Genomic DNA, 24,770 nt, shown 5'->3' on the forward strand with positions numbered 1-24,770 from the left:
CCCCTCCACTCAACGCCTACACAAGATATGCACGTACCGCCTCCGCATACACCGGACGGCTCTCTAGTTTTACACAAGCTTCATTAGTAGCTGTGATCGCTTCAGCCAATAATATAATATATTACGACTGAAAAGTAGATGTGAGCTAACGTGCATTCCTTCCGAATATCAACTTATTGTTAGCAGGCGCGGACAGTACAAGTGTATGTAGGTAACCTGTATGGTTATTATTTATGTTGATAATATGGTGTATTCGATAGAAAGATTTTTATTTCTTGTTTTTTTTTTTTGCTTGATGGAAGATATGTTCAAGGGTGGTGTGAGAGTTGGGTGGAATCAGATTTGATTGGTTTTACTAATTTTGGAAAGAGGGAAGTAGACGATGTAGAAAGGCACGTGGTGGAGGTGGTATGATAACAAAGGTGAGAATGTCTTATCTTATCCCTTTTAAATTTTATACTATGAACTGGGATTCTACAAAATCAGTCTTTAACGAAATTGACGAAATTAAAATGATTACATATAACTGACACAGTGGTGCAGCTAAGTACGTCAAGACTGGCTAAGAATCCCAGTTTATGGTGGTGACCATCAATAAAGAGGAAGCATGTAGTCGAACGACTAATTACCGCGTACTGTTAAGTTCGCGCGGCAACATAAGCAATCCTGATTGTACTGAAACTATTTGAATATTTTTGTTTATAGGTAAGTTTTTGTTTAATACGCCGAACAAAAGGTATGAAAAGTACGAAAATTACCGGTTCTCTCTTCAACGACTTCGTGTCTGGTTCCTCCTCATCGCTGGAGGTTTCGCTTTCGCTCAGATCTGAACTGAAATAACATTCTCCAGATCCGTATTTTGTGAAATAGTGAACCACCGCGAATTGTATAATGGTGGCAAAAATAAAGGCAAACGAGAGAAAAACGAAGCAATCTAGGGCTGTTGGGTAAGGAACTTTCGGCAGATCGGTTCGTGCTTCCAATCCCAAAAATGTCATCGTTAACACCGTTGTTATTCCTGAAACAAACGAGAACAGATTCACTTTTCAATTATAATATGTATGTCACGTCCGGAAAATTTTACAAATTTGTCCACCTCACGTTCCCTTATTAAGCCTTCGGGTTATAGGGGTCTCCTCATGTAAGGAGCGTGAGGGGGATAAATCACTTCTACATTATTTCAATGTTCTCTTCGAATCTGTGCTTTCTCATCAAGCTTTCGGGTTGTGAGGGTCTTCTCCATGTGGGAAATGCACAGGGAAGAGTTTGAGCTTATAATTATTCTATTTTTGTCTTTCCTTTCCTTTAGCTTCTCTTTCATTTCTCTATTCTTTTCTTTAGTTTATTACCCCTCCCTGAAGCTATCGTCGTGCTCAATTGCGTAGTAACAGAATTCGGGATAGAAAAACTCGGTTTCGACCGAGGAGAAGTATCGTAAACAGCGTTCGTTGCGCAGTTAGCCAGTGCTTCGCATTATAGGGGTCTCCGCAGGTTAACTGCGCAAAAGCGTAAAGATCAATTTATCTTTAGATTTTTAACCGATACTCTCCTCTTTTTCACGCGTAAGCGCCAGTCGGTCCCAAACCCGATCGTACGTGCGAATTGAGTGTTGCAATGAAGGTATGAAATAGCATGAAATTCAAATATTCGAATGAGTGCAAAGGGCAAGGATAGAGAACCCTCACCAGCGAACGTTAGCAACATGCGAGAACTGTTTAGAGACGAAGGGTCACACAGGGTAATAAAAGTCATTGTATCGAATTCCAAGAATTACCTGAAACTAAGACCCAACGGTACGATTTTGAACAGGAAGAACGTTCTCGAAGAAAGTTCGCTGCGAATACAGGAATTAATATTCGAATATCGAACAATTGAATACTACTGAAATTATCAGTTAAACCATCGTATGCTATTAGGATTTTTAACGAACAACTTGCGCTACCACCGCAATTGGTATTGTTGATCAATTTCTCTGCGAACAAAATGATTATGGACAAGCCAATTGTTAATTAGGGAACCTCGTGATAGCCGGTCCATTATTCATACATAATAGTACAACAGATATAGTTCATGTTTATAGTTACCCGCATATTTATTGTTCAATAATTCTGATTTAAACTATTAGTTGATAATCGCATCATTTTTAATCTAATATTGGAATTATCGATGAGAATAGAACAATCCAGAAATTCTACTGCGTAGAAACACCGAAAAGCCGTTAGACAGAGAAAGAACACCAAGAAAGAGAGAAAGCATGATCTGGAGGAATTTAGCTGGCACGCGCGCTCGACCAATAGAAACGCACGCGACGTCGTCGTTACGCGCTGTGATTTGCCGAAATGTCCCCACGCAGGACATCGTCCTTGCTACGGCTAGGATCGCGATCGATTCTGATCACTCTTCGTCGAACAATCAAGTAAGTCGTGGCGGGAGCCCGTGCGTCTAGAGATAGAGTTGTCGTTGTACTTTGTGTAATTTAGCTGCGCGGCAAGTCCTAATCGTAGGCAGAGTGTCGCGAGGGTGAAATTCTAAATACGCGGCAAGAACTCAGAGACGCGCACGTAAAGCCATTTCACACTATTAAACCTCTATCTTTTCTCTTTCTTTTAATCCGTTGTTCGCGTATTTTCGTATTAAATTCATTCGCGTTTATCATGATACTAATTCCGAAAATTGTAATCGTCCTGTGACACGTCTATTTAATTTTGCAATAAATGACGACCGGGTGCGCGACAAGTGTTAGTGAGGCACCAGTCCTATCATCTTTCTTGGTGTTCCAGATTCAACAGCGATTTTCAACGATTAAATAGCGAACTACAAAGCGATTTTTATCGTACATTACATTCTACAGTTTCACGGTAAGCCTGTTCAGTACTAATTTGTCGAGCACGGCATTATTATTCAGTTTCGACGAGGCAAAACGGGCGATCTATTAAGCCCTTTCGGGGGTTGTAAGAGTCCCTTCATTTTAGATCGTCACGTTTCCACCATCAGGTACCGATCATAGTAATTTCGCTATCTTAATATTTCGAATTTTGAATCATCGCGAGTTTATGTGTGACGATTGCTTCGACTACGATACTTTACTAGGAACGACCTGTAAAGCCCTTTCGGGGGTTGTAAGAGTCTCTTCGTTCAGGTCGTTACCTCGCGGATAGATACCGCCAAAAACCTCAAGATTCTATTATATTTGGTCGAGGTAGTCGTCCCTCATTAAGTATATATATAATTTTCACATTTCAAATCCGGTTAATACTATATTGAAAGGTCTCATTGTAAACCAAAGGCTAAACATCTTTTCCGATTTCATTTATATTAATATCAAGCAATAGGTTAAGCATCTTTACCCTTGTAAAACCAGTATTGTTATTAATTGAATTCACTTAATAGTAATTAACAGCATTCAAATAGAACCATTTTAGTACTCAAACAATAGTTATTTCAAATTCAGTTTCTGTTAGCTTCAATAATTATTTTGAATTAAAATTACTTTCTTTTTGCACACTAAATTGCATTAACATTTCTTTCGAATTCCATTTGGTATCATTTCCTTTATCATTTTATATTTCAAATCCACGCACCCCAACACAAGGTTTCAAGGAGGGACCCGTATGGGACCCAGAGCACTGACGAACCCAACGGAAATAATCACTATCTAAATTTTCCGTCTTTTAATTTTGTTCTGACCGTAAAGGACGCTTCCGCGTCATACGCGGTCAGAACTGGTGGCAGCGATACCTTTCTCATCGCCCAAAAATAAGAGGAATAATAGTTAATTATATTTCTTTTTTCCCTTTTACGTTGCGCGTGAGCGAGCGCGCAACGCGCAACGTAACATGTACTTTAATAAAATATTGTTAAACAAACGATAAAACATCGAGGGATGAGTCCTTAACCTTTAGAGGGCGCGAAGCTTATTTTTAGACTTCATACTGTTTTCATCTTTAAATATCATATCATAAGTACAGTAGTATGAATATTTATAATTTTGTGGGAAATTCGAAGAAAATAACTTAATATTCTAAATAAATATGTGTTAATGATTTCTTTTTCTTTTAATAATATTTCTTAACTTCATATTCACAAGTCATACAGAAGAAAAGGTTCAAATGGGACTTTCCTTTTTGTTACAAATATTTTCACGCACACAGCTGCAGTATGCACCCCCGTCGAGACTAGCGAGAGAATCACCCTGTACATACATATGACACGATAGCTGAGAATAGTCCTTTCAAATTCGTAACAAAAAATTACTGTAATACTGACCTACCAAATCGGAGCTTTAATGTGTGAACCGTTAATACCTAATTATCAGATGTTCAAATTTCTAGATTTATGATGAATTACAGATTCACTTAAAATGTTTTTGTATATCTTAAAAAATAAGCTTTTCTGATTATGTTAAATAATACATGAAACTGATTTCAATTGCAAACTTACCCAATGACACACGATCCGCAGTAGCTTCTCTGTTTAACCAGAAGGACACCCAGGAAAGGACAACCAGTAAAACGCATGGTCCATATACTTGTATAAGAAAATTGCCCATGTGCCTTTGCAGATGGAAATATACCAGTAGCATCGAGTACTCCGCTAGAATGAGACAATATGTTTAGTACATCATGGAAAATTATTTTTCCTTGTTGTCATATAAAACTTATATTATACAAACAATTTTTACAGTACAAGAATTATTTTGTCTGAAATTTATTTAAGCAATTTTCAATAATTATGATTTTATTGTGTATAATGATATTTGTTAATCAGAATGTATTTCAAATGGTTATACAGGGTGTTCGACAACAGGTGGGCAATATTTTAAGGGGTGATTCTAAGGATCAAAATAAGACGAAAATCAAGAATAACGAAATAGCGTTTACGGCTTTGTTTTCCAGTTATTAACGTTTAAAAATTCGAGTAAAAAGCGCCAGAAACCTGCAATCCGCTCAGCACCGACGACCGAACGTCAGGTCAGCAGGGGTCGGTACAGTCATAACCAAGAATCGTTGAATAGTAGAAACTTACCTCGTGCTATTCTGTTCCTCATCGTCAGTACTACAGCAGTCGTCGGTGCTGAGCGGATTGCAGGTTTCTGGCGCTTTTTACTTGAATTTTTAAACGTTAATAACTGGAAAACAAAGCCGTAAACGCTATTTCGTTATTCTTGATTTTCGTCTTATTTTGGTCCCTAGAATCACCTCTTAAAATATTGCCCACCTGTTGTCGAACACCCTGTATTTGTTGGTCACATAGCGTTTAAAATTATGCATTGTGCAAACTGGAGGGATTTGTTTCACATAAAATTTTTGCTAAAATATGAGAAGCTCAGAAAAAGTAAACATTCATCTTGATTTGGTATTTAATAGAGAGGTGATAATCAATAAATTAACAAAAAATTGTATGAAACAAAATATTCTACCTATGAAAGGGTTAAGTTTAAATTATTGCACTATAAGTTTTTAGTTTATGGCTACTTTATGTTTACCTATTTTTTTTCTACTACCTACGATTTTGTATTCAGTTAATAAGAATTCGTGTTCATATAAGAGGGTTTCACAAGACAGATGCTCTTAAATACATAAATTGGAAAATTAATTAGCAAGCACAGTAATTCTGTAATGCGTAATCAATTAATTCTTTACTTATTCAAATTCTTTTATTCTCTTTAAATTCTTTACTATATGAAATTGATTCAATACTTCGTTAATTAAGTAATCAATTAGTGTGCTGAATATAATGAAAATTAATTTTGTTCATTTAAAGATTTTATAAATACGTCGGTCTGTTTAAACCTTTTAAGTAGTTTATCTTTGATTTTAGTTATGTTTTCCACCATTTAGTAACTATATTTATTGAACAAAATGCATTAATACATTTGAAAATTAAAGGGTTATCGTGATGGATTTATTTTGTGTCATGTTGAAATAATTTGATCATCATTTAAAATTTCAAAACCACGAACATTTTCATCCAACTTTTAAGCAATTCAACAATTTTCGTACTATCAACATTTATATAACATGAAATTGATGTTACATCACGGCCTTCCACAATTTCAACCTCATTGTTTGTAGTATTTGTTTTGTGCCCCTACTACATATTTACAAGTTGTTAGACGTTAGCTCAAATAATAGACGACACTTCAGATAATTGTTCAACACAAATTTTCAACAATGGCTGCTAGTTAGATAAATACTAAGCTATGTCATTTGTGAAGATAAATAATATACGTCAAATAACGATTTCTAACGAATTATTTACTTTTATGTAAAGTTTTGATTCTATTCGCCTCATTTTATGATAAACTCCTAAAATCTTTATCAAGATTAAGATGAACAGCTTCAATTTCTCATAGTACTTAAGACGAATGTACTATAGGAGATAAGTTAGGGCAAGCAAAGCGAAGCGGTAAACTTGCACACAGGTCTAACGATCGCCGCCATTAGCCCTGAGTGCAATCTTACTAAAAAATATGCAGAATCAGCACCTCGGGACTCTTTGCTCGAACTGAAATGCTCGAGTATTCCCTCAAGAGAGATAGCTGACCAAAAAGTTGCGTAGTCAAAAAATGGTGATTCGCTTAAGCAGAGTTTTACGTATGATCAGTGTCCCGTGAAAATCAGTCTCATGCCTTAAGGGGGTAGACACGGGTAATGCAGCGAGGTGACATTACCGGCAAAAACGGGCCTATTAATGGGTTTACGGGAATCGGTTATTTGTCCTTATATGAGAACACATAGGGCTGGGTAAGGGCTCATTCGAAAGAGGAAGGTCCAATGCAGGGCGGTCAACTCATGGTTTAACGAGATTATGTGTATATTTAATAATATCAGTGTCGAAAGTAGAAGAAAAAATCGACAAAATGCAGTTGCAAATTGGAAGCATTTTTAGGCCACTAAAAGAGTTTTGTGACTCAAACGGTGAGTTGACCGCCCTGCATTGAACCTTCCTCTTTCGAATGAGCCCTTATTCAGCTCAAGATCTTCTCGTATAAGGACGAATAACCGATTCCCGTAAAAGCATTCCCAAAGACGAGTTCCGCCATTATCTGGATACTACAGAGCAAGTCACGTGACAAATTTAGTTCAGCTAGTAGTTATAAGGTGGCGTCTAAGTAGAAAGGCTGCCGATTTGGAATCGTAGTCAGAATCAAGCGTTAGCTTGATTACGTCACTCGAACTGTGCTACGAAGGCAAGCGAAAAAGGCAACATCGCCCGAACGCTGAGTGAGACGCACTACAGTCATGCTGTCCTTCTCTCATTCTGAATGTTGAGATTGTCCCCTTTCGCTAAGATTTGACTGCCGCCCGCCTGGATTTTCCACAGCGCCCCATAACAAACCTCACCCCATTCAAACTATATCGTGTTTGGTATCATTTTAATCAGAAAAATTTCACCAATGCGCTAGTAAAAGTTTCAGTAAAAAAAAGTCAAAAATAAAAAAGTTTTATAATTGAATTAGTATTAGTTACACCGATACGTTTCGGCTCTTTCCTTTGATCATTAGACCGCTCTCTCTCTCCTCCACTGTCTGTCCCTTTCTACGTTCACGCTTGGCTGGTCGTCGCATCTAATTCGAGATTTGACATCTCGGCTGAATATATGCGAGGTCCCTCCATTTATTAGTTCTAATAGTACCATACTTAGTACTTTTTTATGCAGAATGTTTCAAGGAGTTGACACAAGTAAAAATTGATGCAATTCCATTTAAATAAAAAGTGGATTTGCATTTTTGAGTGCATCGTTGCATTCACGGAGAAGATGAAATCACAGAAAAATAGACATTATCATACCATTGAACTTTTACATAAACAGCTTTTTCCTATCTCTTATCAAATTCAAGATATAACCCGTCAGAAATTGCATGACGTATCCTGTATATTTTTATTAATTAAGAAACATTTATTTAAAGAAGTTAATAACTTTTTCTAAAAAGTTTCTCAGATTGCACGTTCCTTCGGTTCTTCAGAGTAGGCATATATTTTTCAGCAGCGAGGGGTGCTACGGTGCGCTATATAAAATCCACGCGTTCAGTCAGTCAGAATTTATCGGAGCGGGACAATTCTATCATTTAGGTTGAAAGAAGGATAGCATGATCACCCTACATCTCACTCTAACCACGCGCCAATGTTTCGCTTTCGTTCTTCAGGCGGATCGTCGCGATGCCTCTGGCGAGATGAGCGTTTGAATGTGTTTGTAAAAATGCTTGAGGCGCTGTTGCCTTCCTAGATCGTGTTGCGCGCACGCTAGCTGAGAATTAAACCTTTCAAGTTCGTACCAGACCACGCAAGTGGCTCCACTAGGCCCAACGAAAAAACTGCTGTAATACCGACGTCCCGAATCGGAGAGGTCACGTGCCGTGTCTACCCCCTTAAAAGTAAGGAAGTAAAATACTTCAGGGGCACAAGTTTCTTAGGTGTGCTCAAAGTGAACCAATTGATAGACTCAAATGAACAATCATAACCAGTATGTACGACTATAATTTAAAATGATAGATCTTTTGAAGTATTATATGTGTTCTCGAATAATTATTATCTTTAACGGTGTTATTACTGTTGAAGATTATGTAAGTAGATCAGTCATTTCATCTGCAACAACATAATACACCGTATTTATCACAGATCCTACTATATTCTATATAAAAAGACAGCCCCTTTTTCGTTTGGAACCGCTAATCGCGAAAACTACTGAACCAATCGCTACCAACTTTTAACTACATCATCTTCATGGTTCCCGAAAGGTTTAGCAATAATAAAATCTACCGATTTTTCATTAAAATGTTATACTATTAAAAAAGTGATTTATGATATGTGAATCCCCGTTGCGCATGCGTTCTTACCGCCTGCAGCCGCGCACGCGCTCTTGCACCGCTGGAGTGTAGTTTGAGAATCACCCACTAGATGGCGAGCGGCATTCCACCCTTACCCTTACCCCGAATTTCACCCAAAGGCTGGCATTTTTTGAGACTTTTCTGTCTCCATGTTGCCCAACGAACGCTTTCGACCACGCGCCTTCGGGGATGGGTTGACAGCCCCGCCAACCCCAAATCCCGCGCATTTTTTTAAAATTTCATTACTCATACTTTTTCTCATCTTTTTCGTTTGAATCGGTGTATGTGTGTGTGTGACCCCTTTTAGTCATCTCTTACGACAAGCAGGGGATACCGTGGCCGTATTCTAAACCCCCCGAGCCACAAGGGGCACCAGAGCGGCATTCCACAAATGTAGCGTACATCTACGTCTATATCTTTTATTCGCTGATTTTATAAGGCCGGAGGAAAGGTTCTCGTCGTTAAGATAGAATACCAGACTCTTTTGTATTTCACCGTTTATTCTTGTATCACAACGTCGTTACTTTTACCAAACGATTAGACTTCTCTGAAATAATGTTAGTTAAATTTTTTTTTCTTCTTTTTTTGTTCTGAGAGTCTCTAGCGTAGGTTGGTAATCCGCCTGCGCGCTACAAGTAGATCCCTACACAAGAGAGTTGGCGAGTTCAGGCTATAAGATGAGCTCACCTACTCGCCACATCAATTATTACTTCAAATTCTCGAAGTTTTTATTTATGAGAGCGAGTGAAGTCGCGACGAGGATGCTAGTTGCATATAAAAGAAACTAATTCTTTGTTATTAACTTTTTATTATACGTAATGGAAGAAAAATATGTAAATAAGTACCTAATACTTTTCTACTAATGAAGTGGTTCAATTAATAAATTAACTGGTACACTGAAATTTCAAAATTTGACATACGATATCAATTGGGATTCTAAAGGGCGCTATTAGTTGAATAAGAATATGCTGAAAGTTTTGATAATTAAAGTATCAAGAATAAATAAATGTCTAAAGTGTCAGTGTTCTCTGAAAGATTAGCCTTGCATTGTATTGCTACATGAAGTACTGTAGATGTTTACTTCTAATTAGTGTACAGTTAAAAGATTGGAAATCTCTACAGTTGGTTGAGACGCTTGTTTGCGAAGCATTAATCGATGCTAATCCAATTAAAAGTCGCAGTTTCCGTGACTGAACGTCTTCGGTCTTCCTTTTCCTTTCCTCGAGCGCAGAATGAAAATGCAAGAGGAACGAGTTCTCTCGTCAGAGAGAATACTGCAATTAGTCGCCCTTTCTCTCGTTGCCATCTTTCAACGTTAGAAACCTTGTCTTTCCCTTCCTCGTTTTCTCGCACCACTTCCTGGCCGCTCGAATCCCTTCCACTACTTCCGGACCAGCCTCGTTTCTCGATATTCCTCGAGTATCTGTAACCGTGCTGCTAAAACTTTCGAATCAAGTTTCTTTGCAGTCGTTAGGAAACCATTCCTTTCATTCTCTCATTGTTTCTCTGATTTGAGCAACCGTTGATCATTCATGCTCTTTCATTTCAAAGATTCTTGTTAGTGCTACCTCTTTTTCCTTGATTTTTGCAAATATACTGTAGAAAATGTAGTACAAATGAAAAAGGGACACTTTCTTTTCGTGAAACACGTTGCAGTAGTCTCATAAATACAGTCACGTATCCTTTCATCCGTGGATAGATACTCAAAAGTTCATACCGTTCTTTTAGCACGTTAAATCATTACAATGTTTTTTTAATTTATAGTAATATTAAGGTTGATATTATAGATTTTTGATTGGTGCATAATATAAAATGTTAGATTCGCAGCATTATTAGCCAACCCGTATCTAAGATTGAAAATGTTGAGAAGGGGGTTAAAGCATTTAGATTTTCTGTCACTTTTGTATGTACAGGTCAAACAGTAAGAGTTATCGAAAAAATTCTTGCGCCATTGTGTTTGGTGGGTAAAAATCTCAACGAATGGCTGACATTTTTTTTCTGCCACTTTAAAATAAATTGATGAAAAGTTTTAGTTTAGTTCCAAGGGTTGGCTTTAGAGCGACTCTCGTTCTACTTTTATCTAGTTATTGTTAGACCATCATTTTGTGAACTTTTACCAATGCTGTGAAATGCAAATTTAAAATTTAAACTATATTTTTATCTTTAATAGCTTTTGTGGTAATTTCAGATATGTTAATTTATTCCTTAACTGGTATCATATGTTTTAGAAATTATTTTGATGCACAAAACTGTGAATACAATTATAAAGTACATTATTGAGAAAAGCATAGGTATCTTTCACTTACCGTGCGAAAGGGTTGGAGACGCAGAATAATTGGCAGTCGGATTGGCAACTAAATCGAATTGAGATAATTTCATGTCCTCGGCGATAGCTACTTGTCTCGCGCTATTCCACTTGTAGATCACGTCCCTCTTCGAGTAACCAACTGCAATCAACAGAATATTTCTTTTCCAAATATAGGGTGTGCTGTTTTATAATATTTGTAAGAGTAAATATAGACAAATGATGACAGGAATGAAAGAAACAATGAACGTACATATGTGAATGATTAGATGAACGACTGTGGTAAAGTAGGAATTTATGGATGAATGTAGTAAAGTATTAATCTGTATGAATCTATTACATGAATTTAGAAAAAGCATTGATTGGAGTAAGTTAAAAGGGTTGCATGGTAGCAAAGAAGTGACTGAGGTATCAGTCTTTGAATGAATGTGAAAACGAGAAAACGTGTTTGTAAGAATTAATTTGTAATAAATAATTTAAATGAATAAAGATAAAGTTTACATATTATTAGCGCATGTATTTTATAGATAATCTAAACAAAAGAAGTTGTAATATATACAGTTTGCAACAAAAGAGCTCGCATGCTACATTTATAAAAAAAAGGCAGCCTAATGAAGAAACTTTTTAAAATTAAATTCCTTAAATTATTAATACGTTTTTCTCGATACTTTTGCTTTATAATTAGACAACCATTTTATCGGTGTTATGAATCATTACTCCCTCTCTTTTTGTATATAACTATGTATTCTTATGTATATATGTTGTTGTTGCTATAAAAAACATTTTAGAGCCTTTGAATGGTAGCACGAAAATATTTCTTCGAATTGTTAAGTGTACGGTGAACTCTTCATGGTAAATGCTTTTTTTCAAGAATTTCAAAAGATACTGAAGAGATTCTATAGCTATATACAGTGTTCGACAACAGGTGGGAGCTTTTTTAAAGGGTGATTCTAGGGGTCAAAATAAGACGAAAATCAATATCATTTGTTTTTCAGTAATTAACATTTAAAAATTCGAGTAAAAAGCGCCTGAAACCTGCAACCTGCCCAGCATCGACGACTGAACGTCAGGTCAGCAGGGGTGGGTACAGTCATAACCAAGAATCATTGAATAGTAGAAACTTACCTCGTACTATTCTGTTTCTCGTTTTCGGCTTTCTCTTCTTGGTTATGACTGTACCCACCCCTGCTGACCTGACGTTCAGTCGTCGGTGCTGGGTAGATTTCAGCTTTCAGGCGCTTTTTATTCGAATTTTTAAACGTTAATTAATGGAAAACAAAGCCGCAAACGATATTTCGTCATTCTTGATTTTCGTCTTATTTTGATCTCTAGAATCACCCCATAAAAAATCTCCCACTTGTTGTCGAACACCCTGTATAATACGTAGTCTCATCGCCAATATTTCTTATAAAATAAAAAAAAAATATTGTGATTGTGCTTTTGTATAATAGACAGTACGTGTGCATAACCGTCTGCTTTTGAAACATGAGGACACTAATTTATTCTTATTTTGTTTCTTAAACTCTCTTGTAGAATATGTGGTTAAGCTGATGACATTTCATAGTGAAACACCCTGTTCGTCACGGACAAAGCATAGAAACTATTGAATATGTTGGTGGGTTGATTGTAAGCGTTATTTTCTTCTTTTTTGGCGAACAGTTTCTCTTCGGATATTTAAATCGATCCTTTGTTCGATGCTCCCTTGCAATTACGGGGGTGTCCCTAAGGAATGGAAGCTCATCATTCTTTCTTTAGGTTTTATCTCTTTTCTAGCTGAGCTTTTTAGTTCCTTTTTTCATCTTTTATCTCTTTCTAAAATATAATTGATAATTGACATTGACAATAACTTGATACATTTACAATGTTTTAGAAATAAATACTTTGATTCCCTATAGAAAATACATGGTAAGGTAAAAACACCAGTTGTTGAACAGTTGAGAAAAATTTTTGGTGCAAATAACAGTCGACGCTTGCTCCTTTATTAAATAGAGAGACTCTATGCGTGAAAATGCTGTTTGAACTTCGAACATTATATAACAAAGTTAACTTTTTTGAAACAGCTATATTATCCAAGTTTTATACACATTTTTGAAAATTCAATCATTGCATCAGAAGTTGACCATCCTTGAAATCGAGAAAGCTAGTAATTGACCATATGTTAGTTAGTAGTTCACCATTTATAGTAAAACTAAAAACACTAAAAATACTTATTTTGTTACCATTTATTTGTAACAATTATGAAAAATTACAAGTAACAGGACCAATACAAATGAAAAGAAGTTAATTTCATATAAAATTTAATTCAGGAACAGAGTTAATGTTTCGAGTTTTGCTTGATCTGGTTGTCTCATTAATGTGAGAAACTACATTTTCCCATTCGTAATCTAGTACATCAGGAGTCTCTGGCCATTTCCACAACCGCCCATGCTTTTGCATGCATGATATAGTATATTAACACTGTTTACTATCCTTTTGATTTTGCCTTTAATACCACGCTCGTAGTACTCTCTCCTTGCCGAGAGCCCTCGCTATTTATACAGTGTGTTCGATAACAGGTGGGTGAATTTTTAAGGGGTGATTCCAGGGATCAAAATAAGATGAAAATCAGAAATGACGAAATAGCGTTTGCGGCTTTGTTTTCCAGGAATTAACGTTTAAAAATTCGAGTAAAAAGCGCCTAAAACCTGTAATCCGCCCAGCACCGACGACTGAACGTCAGGTCAGTAGGGGAAAGTACAGTCATAACCAAGAATCATTGAATAGTGGAAACTTACCTCGTGCTATTCTGTTTCTCGGTACTGCAGACGTTCAGTCGTCGTTACTGGGCAGGTTGCAGGTTTTAGGTGCGTTTTACTCGAATTTTTAAACGTTAATTACTGGAAAACAAAGCCGCAAACGTTATTTCGTCATTCTTGATTTTCGTCTTATGTTGATCCCTAGAATTACCCCTTAAAAAATCTCCCATGTGTTGTCGAACACCCTGTATACTACAAGTGACGGTTTTGTATACACATCGCCACCTGGATTACGAGCTCGAATTCATTTCGAACCGAAAGACGAGGCAAATACAAAATTCGTCTACATATCATTCTACTCTTTTGTATTATTGAGTAACTCTAATACGAGTTCTCCGAGTACCACTCCCCGGCGCAACAATATCTACGATTTTTGTACATAAAATTTTCTGAAAAAATTGAAAACTTACACAAAAAGAAACAAAATGGGGTATAAAAAAATAGAAGAAGATTCTATTCTACATGTAAAAGAAAAATGAGGAAATTTTTAACTACTGTTTAAAATTATCCTCACTAATTGAAAGTGTTTTCAGGTCGCAAACGTACAGCTGCCAAATTGTAGCGGGCATCTTTGTGTATCCATCGGGAAGTTCTCAAGATTCATCGGACATCCTGCTTTGATTGTAAGCCTGCAATTATAATATTGTCTGGTTAGTAATAGAGTAAATTTTAACTTAAACATTGTAATTGAAACCGTAGATGATTTTTCAACTAAAATAAATTTAGCATTTGTTTTTGCTACAATAATGTATTAATGTCTGACAATGAGCCAAGTCCAAAATTTTGTACTATAACGTGTATAGATATATGTGTATGTGTGTGTATTAATCTATGTAAAAAGTATGTTCTACGGCATGTTAAAAAAAAACATGTTTCCTTCAGCAGAATCTGACGAAGTACCGGACAAGATCCGCAGGGCATAAATACTAAGTCATTTTACCTCAAGAGTTACCCCAAGAATAGTAGAAACTTACTTCGTGCTATTCTCTTTCTCGGTACTGCAGCTACTACTACTACTACTCAATGATTCTTGGTTATGACTGTACCCACCCCTGCTGACCTGACGTTCAGTCGTCGGTGCTGGGCAGGTTGCAGGTTTCAGGCGCTTTTTACTCAAATTTTTAAACGTTAATTACTGGAAAACAAAGCCGCAAATGCTATTTCGCCATTCTCGGTTTTCGTCTTATTTTGATCTCTAGAATCGCTCCTTGAAAAATCTCCCACCTGTTGTCGAACATCCTTAGGACAGGCTTCCTTTTTAAGGTAAAGGGGTTCAAGTTTAGGAAAACAAAAATGCGTATATTTATCGACGAACGAATGATGGATAAAATTCTAGCTTGAATATAGAATTTTTAAAAATATAATAAATATGAAGTCCATTAATTAACTAAATAATGTTGTTCTTCTTACTTTCGATTAGTTGTAATGGATTAGTATTGAATTGATATTGATAATGTTGTTCTTCTTACTTTTAATCATTTATAGAAACATGAAATTTGTATCTTATTTTTATATTTATTTAACAACATTTAAATCTTCGATGAGTGTCTCGTTGAGTTTTAATTACCTACGCAATGAAATATCTGTACGGAAAATTATACTTTTACTTGTTTACGTTAGGATTAAATATAATATAAATAGATTATTATCAGTAGTAGAATAAACGCATTCGAGCTCTCGAAGCGGGCATTTGTAAGAAAAGAGGAATTATCGACCATCAATGTGTGTTTCTTCCATAGTTCTTTTGCTTCGGAGGTGTAGAAGTACATTTATTGGTTATGCATTTTTTATGTGACACAGCTATAAACTTGTTAGTCATCTAGGCGAGAAAGTCGAGTACACGTATATGAAAACGTGGTATCGTTAACGGGGAATTGTGTGGTAGGGAATTAGCAAGCGCCTACTGTATTTACAAGTAAAAGATGTTTTACAAAAAATTTCGTGTAATTATTACGTTAAAGATTAATTGTCACAAGCACTAATAGGTTATATTGCCTTTAAAAATTGTATGTATAATCACCATCATTTAAAAAGAAATTACATATTGTGTTAATTTTAGATATCTCGATACATGGTTTAGTATTTGATTAAATTCTGATAATATCATGATACAAATATATATAGTAATAAAATAGAATATAAAGTATCTCTATTTTTATAACTAATGAAAAAAGTAAAATTATATAAAACAGTGGAAAATACCTTAAAATATACATCAAGTATATTCCTGTTTTCTAAGAGATCTACATGCCCTCAGAAGGTGATAGGATCAGGAAATATACAAAACATAGTAGTATGAAAGGTGTCCTTTAGTTTTACAATCCCAGTGGGGCACGAATAGTTTATGCATCAGGTTTATGCATAAGTCTGTGTTGTTCTCTCTACTTTAGGTATTTTTCCTAAAAAGAGTTGCATCGAGATTATCTGTTAGGGTGGACCATTCTCTATTAAAGTCACAGTTTTAGCGTTTACTTGAGCTAGCTGTTAGAAAGACAAAAATAAGAAATCAGAAATATAATAGTAACCGGCTACGATTCGGTTGGGAGTGATTCTGCAACACGATAACGTTCAACTTATCAGCCTTTCATTTCTTCCAATCTTTTTTCTAATAACCTTCAATAATGATTTAGGCTCTAAGAACTTGAAGAATTCGTTACATTAAAACGAATTTAAGCGGTAAAAGATATTGAAAAATTAAATATTGTTAAAATGAATTTAAAAAAATATATAATGTTTAAAAAATTGTCATGATACACGTTTCTTTTGTTTATGGTTTTTTTTTACTTAATCATTATTATCCGAGATAAAAATTATTATATGAATCAAAAAGTTTTTGCGTCCAAGCTCAATATTTTTTTTTAAAATTTAAGTTGCGATAAAGAATAAATATTAACTGGAGATTGTGAGAGTAGTGACTGAGAGGAGCGTCTGACAAGGAGAACTACTCAAGTGTTACACTCACTTATTAATGAAACTTTGCCAGCTTGTAGAGCTCGTCGAGCTGAACAAGCCTATACCCCGTTTTGTGGGCAGACGGCTAATTGTTTAAAAGATATTAACAATTACAGTTAGTTACTCCTTACATTCTGAAGTATGACTAACTCACACATACTATTCGCAATCTAGAGATCCACGGTTCAAATCCTTGGTTCCCAACATTTTTTTCTTTTTCTTTAATGATAATTTGTCTCTTTTTGAATAACTATTACCTAAAAGTTATCATTATAAAAAAAAAAAAAAAAAAAAAAAAAACGGTAACCCAGGATTTGTACCGAGCACCTTTAGATTACGAGTCATGTGTTTAACCACGGAGCAGATCCGTGACCTTCAATTTGAAGGTCCTCGGTTCAAATCCTTGGTTCACCAAAAAATTTTCTGTTTTTCAAAAAGAGACAAATTATCATTAAAGAAAAAAAAAAAAATGTTGGGAATCAAGGATTTGAACCGTGGATCTCTAGATTGCGAGTTGTATGTGTGAGTCTGTCATACTTCTCAATGTAGGTAGTAACTAACTTTAATTATTAATATCTTTTAAACAATTAGTCGTCTGCCCACAAAACGGGGTATAGGCGTGTTCAGCTCGACGAGCTCTACAAGCTGGCAAAGTTTCATTAATAAATGAGTGTAACACTTGGGTAGTTCCCCTTGTGAGAGTAGTGACAACCAACTCAAGTTTAGGGTTGTTATCCCCGGGGGGGAGGGGAGAAACGATGTCCTGTTCTGTGCACTAATTTTTACATATCATTTACATCAATCCTGTTTTACATTTCAATAACTTTCCGTTTTCATCATTTTGTTGTATTTATTTCATAATTATTTTATTTTACACTTATTTTAGGTCACAAAGGCTCAATAGAAAGAGGGAAACTCCGTTGAAACTCTCACTAAGGAAATACACGAGACCGCTTGGGAAGCCTCTCCTGTTTATGAGCTTTTAGAATATATCCAGAACTAGTCAAACGAGGTCAACAAAAAGAAAACGGGAAAACTAAGGAATTTAAAGCAAAATTTCAGATTTCACAACGATTGATCCAAATTTCACAAAGTTGCAACATAGTAAAAGATTATTCTACACGAGACAAAAATTCAGCTATCCAACATTATTTTTAAGTTTGATAGGAACTATAAAAAACAACCGAAAATTTAAGCGATCTCAACAAGTCATCCCACTCGTCCGTTTAGAGAACGGAAAACGGGTCAGGAGCCATGCAGAAAAGCGCCAAAACGTTCGCGACACACTTATTAAAGGTTCTTTAACCTTTTCTAAAAAAACACCTAAACAAAAAATAATACGGTGAAAGTAATTCAAATTATTCTTAACCACAAAACACACGTATGATTTTTTCTACCTTCTAATACGAAACTGGAATAGATATCAAGCCTTTGCGTTTCTTGTTCGTAAAATGATTTATTTTTACATAGGTTGTATGTGAGATATTTACTTATTTCAATTATTTGCATTCACTTAGAATCCATACTTCCATACTAATATTATAAATGCGAAAGTAACTCTGTCTGTCTGTCTGCTTGGTACCTTTTCACGCCTAAACCGCTGAACAGATTTCGATAAAACTTGGCAAGGAGGTAGATTGCATCCTTAGGAATGGCATAGGCTACCTTTTGTTTTAAAAAAAAAAGAAAAAAAAATCTATATCTATACTAATATATAAAGCTGTAAGCATTTTCTTTGTACAGGATAATCTCCAAATCTACTGCTTCGATTTTGATCCGATTTTTTTAGATATGTTCCTTATAACCTTGCGAAGGGTTTATTACGCTGTTGCATCGGGAAATGTATAAAATATTGTTTATATTTCATTGTGTAAATCGTAGCGCAGAACAGTTCAGCAGAACTGCTAATCCCCACCGCTGCAGTGTTGACATAGTACAGTAAAACCTGGATAAATGCAACGAAAGAATGCTTGGATAAATGCAACATCGCTATCCCCTCCACTTGGGGGGATCCCCCTAGGCGAACCGAGCCGCTCGACGAGGAAACCGTGTAATATGATCCGACCGTAATATCGGTGTGACTAATACTAATTGAACGATAAAACTTTTTTATTTTTAACTTTTTCTTAATGAAAATTTTACTAATGCATTTGTGAGATTTTTCTTATTAAAATGACACCAAACACGATATAGTTTGAATTATATTTATAAACAATAGTAATAGAATAAACAACAGAATTGACACCACGTCTGAATATAAATGATGTCGGCTGAATACAAAAGATGTGGACGGACACAGAATCGGCATGTCGGCTGAATACAAAACATATGTACGGACACAGAATCGGCACGTCGCACAGTGGGGTATTTGCCTCTCAAACGCGGTAAAAACTACTTTAAAATTTGCTCAATCTTCACACTGTCATAACATTGCTAAATTTCATCCAAATTTGATGAAACAAATATGATTTTAAAGCTTACACTTTCCATTTTTTAATAAGTCTAACGTTATCGCATTAGGATGTTTTTTTAACAAAGTTATAGCTATAAAAAATTATAAAGTTAATTATTCAGATTGAAAAAATTATTTTGTAATAGCCCAATCCTTTCTGAATAAAACAAAAAAAAATCTAGCTCAATCCGACAAACAGTTCCTGAGAAAAAAATTCGTAAGTGAAGCCCGTTTTCGTTCAAATGGGCAAAAATTGCAAACTTCGAAGGTCTGTAATTACTAAACAAATTCGAAACCGGCAAAATGATGACTTAAACCCCTTCTAATTTCATATAGACTATAACATATTTCATTTAGAACAAAATCGCCGATGGTGATGTCAAAAAGTGATCGATTTGGCGTTGAGACCGATGACTCACATCGGTGTCAATAATAGTAAAAATCACTGTAGATACCTGAGTAGCAGCTAGTAGCAGCTAACTTCTTTTTTATTTTAAAGGCAAGACTTTGCTCTTTCAAATAATACCAAACAGAACGCGGGATTCCACGGGACTTTTTTCAAAATAAACAATAAAAATGAAAAATATTCAATACGGTATAATTCCAAAAATATTAAAGATAACAAAATGAAATTTGCTACAATTAAAATACATACCTGGCACGTTTAAACCCATCATAGATTAATTAAATTGAGTGAGAATTAAAAGCATAAATAACAGTTGTAGTTTTTAAGAATTTCGGAGTTGCCTTCTTTAAACCTCTGTACCGACGTTGAAAATTAATAAATGTGAAAAATAAGTATACTACATAGTGTGCCAAATATTCAATTAACTATTTTCATAGTATTTTTTGACTTTAGAGATAATTTTCTAAAAATGACTTTTTACCGCGTTTGAGAGGCAAATACCCCACTGTGCGTCGGCTGAATACAAAACATGTGTACGGACGCAGAATCGACACCTCGTTTGGATAAATGCAACATTAAATGCCCAGAATCGACACCTCGCTTGGATAAATGCAACATTAAATGCCCAGAATCGACACCTTGCCTGGATAAATGAAACCTTTGAAACCAGAGCCGACACCGCGACTGGTTTTGATTTCGATCTCTGTTGCTTTTCGCCAACCTTTAACATCAATTTTAGCTAGTTATTATAATTGAAACTATATCGTGTTTGGTACCGTTTTAATCAGAAAAATTTCACCAATGCGTTAGTAAAAGTTTTAATAAAAAAAAGTCAAAAATAAAAAAGTTTTATAGTTGAATTAGTATTAGTCACACCGATACGTTTCGGCTCTTTCCTTTCATCATCGGATCTCTCTCTTTCCGCCACTGTCTGTCCCTTTCTACGTTCACGCTTGGCTGGTCGTCGCGTGTAACCCGAGATTCGACACCTCGCTTGGATAAATGCAACCACTGGGTCCCAATCTTGGTTGCATTTATCCAGGTTTTACTGTAGTGGGAATACCTTCATACCTCAGCGGTGGGGATGGATGGCGACGCTGTCGGTGCTGCTTCCCGCATTCAGCATTCATCTTTTTTTCTCATACACTCACAGACAAAGTACCATCTGGGCAGCGCCGGGTAACCCAACTAGTAATGTATAAAAGTGAAAATGGCTGATTGTTTGTTCCTCTTTCACGTTTAAACGGTTAAACGGATTTTAATGAAATTTGCACTGTTGGACAGCTTATTCTTTCAAGATGGACATAGGCTATGTCATATTGCATTAAAGAATTGGTTTGATAATATGTACACTGACGATGAGTCCCATCGAAGTTGTCGCAGTGAAGTTGACTACACATTCACTAACACATTCACACCGCGTCGTCGGCACCTCGTCCATCGGCTCACCGACGCGGCGTGAATGTGTTAGTGTGCCAACTTCACTGCGACAAGTTCAATGCAACCCAGTGTACTCGGCATTGCAACCTAGACTCCATCAGTATACTACACTCATAATATACATTTATCAGTTTTTTGTTTTTTTTTTGGCATTCGTTTTCTTATTCATGTTGTATTAGATGACAAAGAATTATTTGTCATTAAAAAAAAATGCGCCTTGCATTTAATAGTATTTCTGTTTGTATTAAAGTCTGTTTTAGCTGATTTGTTTTCCATTTTTAATATTCAATTTAAAATGAACTGTTGGCGAATTTACGAAAGTGCTCTTTAATTGTTGGGGACGTTACGAGAACACCGTCGAACACTCCCCAACCGTCACTGCTGTTAGTCTACCGAAATATGATTCTCTCCCTACCTATGATCGTCACCTTCCTATTAATTGGCTACATCAATCGCAGCGGGGATCACGGGCTGCGATCTGTATAAATACGCGAGAATTCGTGATCATTCCTATATTTTATGAGTGTAGCATACTGAGGGTTCTTGGTGGCAATGCCGAGTATTACCAAACCAATTCTTTAATGCTTCTTTGTTAGTCAAAAACATAACAGATCGTAATATGACATACCCTATGTCCATCTTGAAAGAATGAGCTGTCCAATAGTGCAAATTTCATTAAAATTCGTTTAGCCATTTAAACGTGAAGAGGAACAAACGATCAGACACTTTCACTTTTATATACATATTAGTAGGGATAATAATAGTTGATTAAAATTCCCGGGCAGAGCCGGGTAACGCAGCTAGTATTAAATAATACTCCTGTACTTTTTAGCATTATAGTTTCGCAAAACAAAATTACTATAGCTTTCTAAAAATGTACTTTTATCAATTAGAAAACATTTATTTAAAGAAGTTAATAACTGTTTTAAAAAAAAATTTGCATGTATTTTTCAACAGCGAGGCGTGCTATGGTGCGCTATACAAAATCCATGCGTTTGATGTGTCAATTTCAGAGACTTGGGGGTGTTATAAACCTGCTCTGCCGTACCGAAGCTTCTGCTTATACCGGCGCGGCGGTATTAAAGGGTGCAATAGCGCTAAAAAAGTATCTACTCCCCCGCAACCACCACTTTCCAAGTGGCAGCAGGTATGGATAAATTGCATATGTATTCATGGGCTTGGTCAATCATTGGATTGGGTACGGAAGACCCAACACTTAACTCTTCATCGGCGTAAGGAATCTTGTTATTGGGCCGAACAAACTAAGCTGACAATGAGTAGATTAGAGACTACACCCACCAGGCGCTTTACGTCCGTCCACGTGTTTAATAGTCAGAATTTGCGGGGGCGGGACAATTCCATCATTTGGGTTGAAAGAAGGATATCATAATCGCAGTATATCTTATTCTAAACACGCGCCAGTGTATCGCTTTTGTTCTCTAGGCGTACCGTTGTGATGTCTCAGGCCAGATGAGCGTAAGAATGCTTGAAGTGCTGTTGCCTTCAGGAAGGCAAATTGCTATTGCATGCATGATTCCGATGAACATATGGTGCGATAGCTGAGAGTAGTCCTTTCAAATTCGTAACAGAATACGCAAGTGGCTCCATCAGGTCCAACGAAAAAACTACTGCAATACCGACCTGCCAAATCGAAGAGATCATGTGGCGTGTCTACCACCCTAACAGAAGGTATAAATATACTGCCATTATCGATTAACATTTTGTTTGTATCATCGTTATTTTGTATTTTGTTTTGCATTGTGTTCAACTGACAAACAAATATAAGGAATGTTGATTACTATCATAACTTATATAATTCAATAAATCTTGTCTGTCCAACAGATTCCCTGTTTTTCCGATTTATCATGGCTACATAATGTATTAATGCAATAAATTTCATTATTTTCCTAAATACAGTTTTTATAAGTATATGTATTATGAAGTAAATATAAGATATAATGTATATCTATGTATTCGTAGCGACATCAACGCTCCAAGTATTCCTGCGCATCAACTAATTTGCGTTACAGCACGAAATACGGGAGTTTGGAGAGCTTGGCTATTGCTACCAATTGCAAGTGCATAATTCGTCTCTTTGCCGTGCCGGGGCTTATCTTCTGACAAGGGAACATCGGGGACTGATACACTCCGATTTTGATGAAACTGCATAAATATTTATTAGACCTGTTTATGAAGATAACTGTAATTCGTTGGTGCCCGTTTTTCACTTTGAGGGAGATATCAACCCTTTTATCCAAACCGCCCTTTCTATATACGTGCTTATAAATCGTAAACAACAAAAGATATCAAAAAATAGTTGAAATAAAAGTTATATCGTTTCTTGAGGTCTATTCATTTGTTTATTGTTAATTAAGTGCAGCGTCGCGTAAGTCCGCATTTTCATAGTGTACTATATAAAATCTTCAATAAATTTACGTAAGAAATGAAACAGCAATCGTTTCGAAAATGCCGTCTATTATTAGGTAAGTTTTCGTATTCTGCGACCTAGACTATACTTTGTGCAGGATGTACACTGAGTTGCATTGAACTTGTCGCAGTGAAGTTGGCTACAAATTCACTAACACAATCACGCCGCAGGGTCGGTGAACCGATCTCGCCATTGGCTCACCGACGCGGCGTGAATGTGTTAGTGAATTTCTAGCCAACTTCACTGCGACAAGTTCAATGCAACTCAGTGTTACACTGACAATGAGTCCCATCGAAGTTGTCGCAGTGAAGTTGGCTACACATTCACAAACACATTCACGCCGCGTGAATGTGTTAGTGCGCCAACTTCACTGCGACAACTTCGATGGATTTTGTCAGTGTACAACTGTCTGATACTTCATTGTTACGACACTTCACGATGTCAGCTTACTACAGCGAAGACGGTTGCGTTAGTTACGTCTGTATAGGAAAAATTCTATGTATTGTACGAAAGTTTTTAATTAATATCTCGGAAACTAATTGGAAGCCGAAGATACCACTTTATATTTGGGGTCGTCTACCTGTTCCCAACCAACCCTCCAAATTTCATCTTGATCGGCGACCGGTCGTATTCGGAACTACAGCCGAAAAAAGTGATCGATTTGGCGTGGCGCGGATTTTTTATTCGTCCTTACACGAATAAATAAATGTGATTTTAAATAAAAAAAACTTACGCGAACTTTTTAATCACACCTCATATATTTGAACCAGTCTTCTTCTTCTGCAAAACATCAAAATATATTTGAAACTTCCATGATGATTTAAATTAGACATTACGATGTTTGGTGACAGCCGGTATCTGCAGCGGTATAAAGACCATTTCGGTATCGTCTTCAGATTTATACTGTACTTTAACTAATTGTATTTGTTGTAACTAATTGTTTGCAGGAACAGAATAATAGGCCATTTAATTTTCTGATGAACAATAAACATACAGATCCTCTGAGTGGCTCGCAGCCTATACAGGGTCTACCATTTATCTCGGAACCTGTGCGCGCGTGAACTCATGAATGTGGCAACAGCGCAACGTTTGGCATGATCGACGATACTCTGGTCCGAGATTCGATTCGGGATATAAGTATGTTTGGCTCTCTGCCGATCGC

At 36.2% G+C, this 24,770-nt stretch overlaps 1 protein-coding gene and 1 long non-coding RNA gene across 7 annotated transcripts in view; one reads left to right on the top strand and one right to left on the bottom strand.

Annotated features, from left to right (window-relative positions):
- Grd (GABA-gated ion channel) overlaps positions 1 to 24,770 on the bottom strand; it is a 140,991-nt gene that overhangs the window by 3,737 nt on the left and 112,484 nt on the right. For all 4 annotated transcript variants that reach the window (XM_034328006.2, XM_034328005.2, XM_034328004.2 and 1 more), the window contains exons 5-8: positions 14,477 to 14,559; positions 11,137 to 11,277; positions 4,441 to 4,593; positions 759 to 1,018 (exon numbers count right to left, since the gene is read on the bottom strand). In XM_034328006.2, coding sequence (XP_034183897.1) covers positions 759 to 1,018; positions 4,441 to 4,593; positions 11,137 to 11,277; positions 14,477 to 14,559 — 637 coding nt within the window. The remainder of the gene's footprint in view (positions 1 to 758; positions 1,019 to 4,440; positions 4,594 to 11,136; positions 11,278 to 14,476; positions 14,560 to 24,770) is intronic.
- LOC117606040 (uncharacterized) lies at positions 1,006 to 23,700 on the top strand. 3 transcript variants are annotated; one of them, XR_004581863.2, is made up of 6 exons: positions 1,006 to 2,858; positions 14,464 to 14,580; positions 17,769 to 18,178; positions 22,138 to 22,327; positions 22,624 to 22,869; positions 23,161 to 23,700. It is a non-coding gene; the product is annotated as an uncharacterized LOC117606040 (long non-coding RNA). The 3 variants fall into 3 exon arrangements; XR_004581864.2 differs by having other exon boundaries at positions 23,211 to 23,700; XR_004581865.2 differs by having other exon boundaries at positions 14,464 to 14,553.

The sequence above is a fragment of the Osmia lignaria genome, chromosome 2 (assembly GCF_051020975.1).
Source record: "Osmia lignaria lignaria isolate PbOS001 chromosome 2, iyOsmLign1, whole genome shotgun sequence".
Lineage (NCBI taxonomy): Eukaryota > Metazoa > Arthropoda > Insecta > Hymenoptera > Megachilidae > Osmia > Osmia lignaria.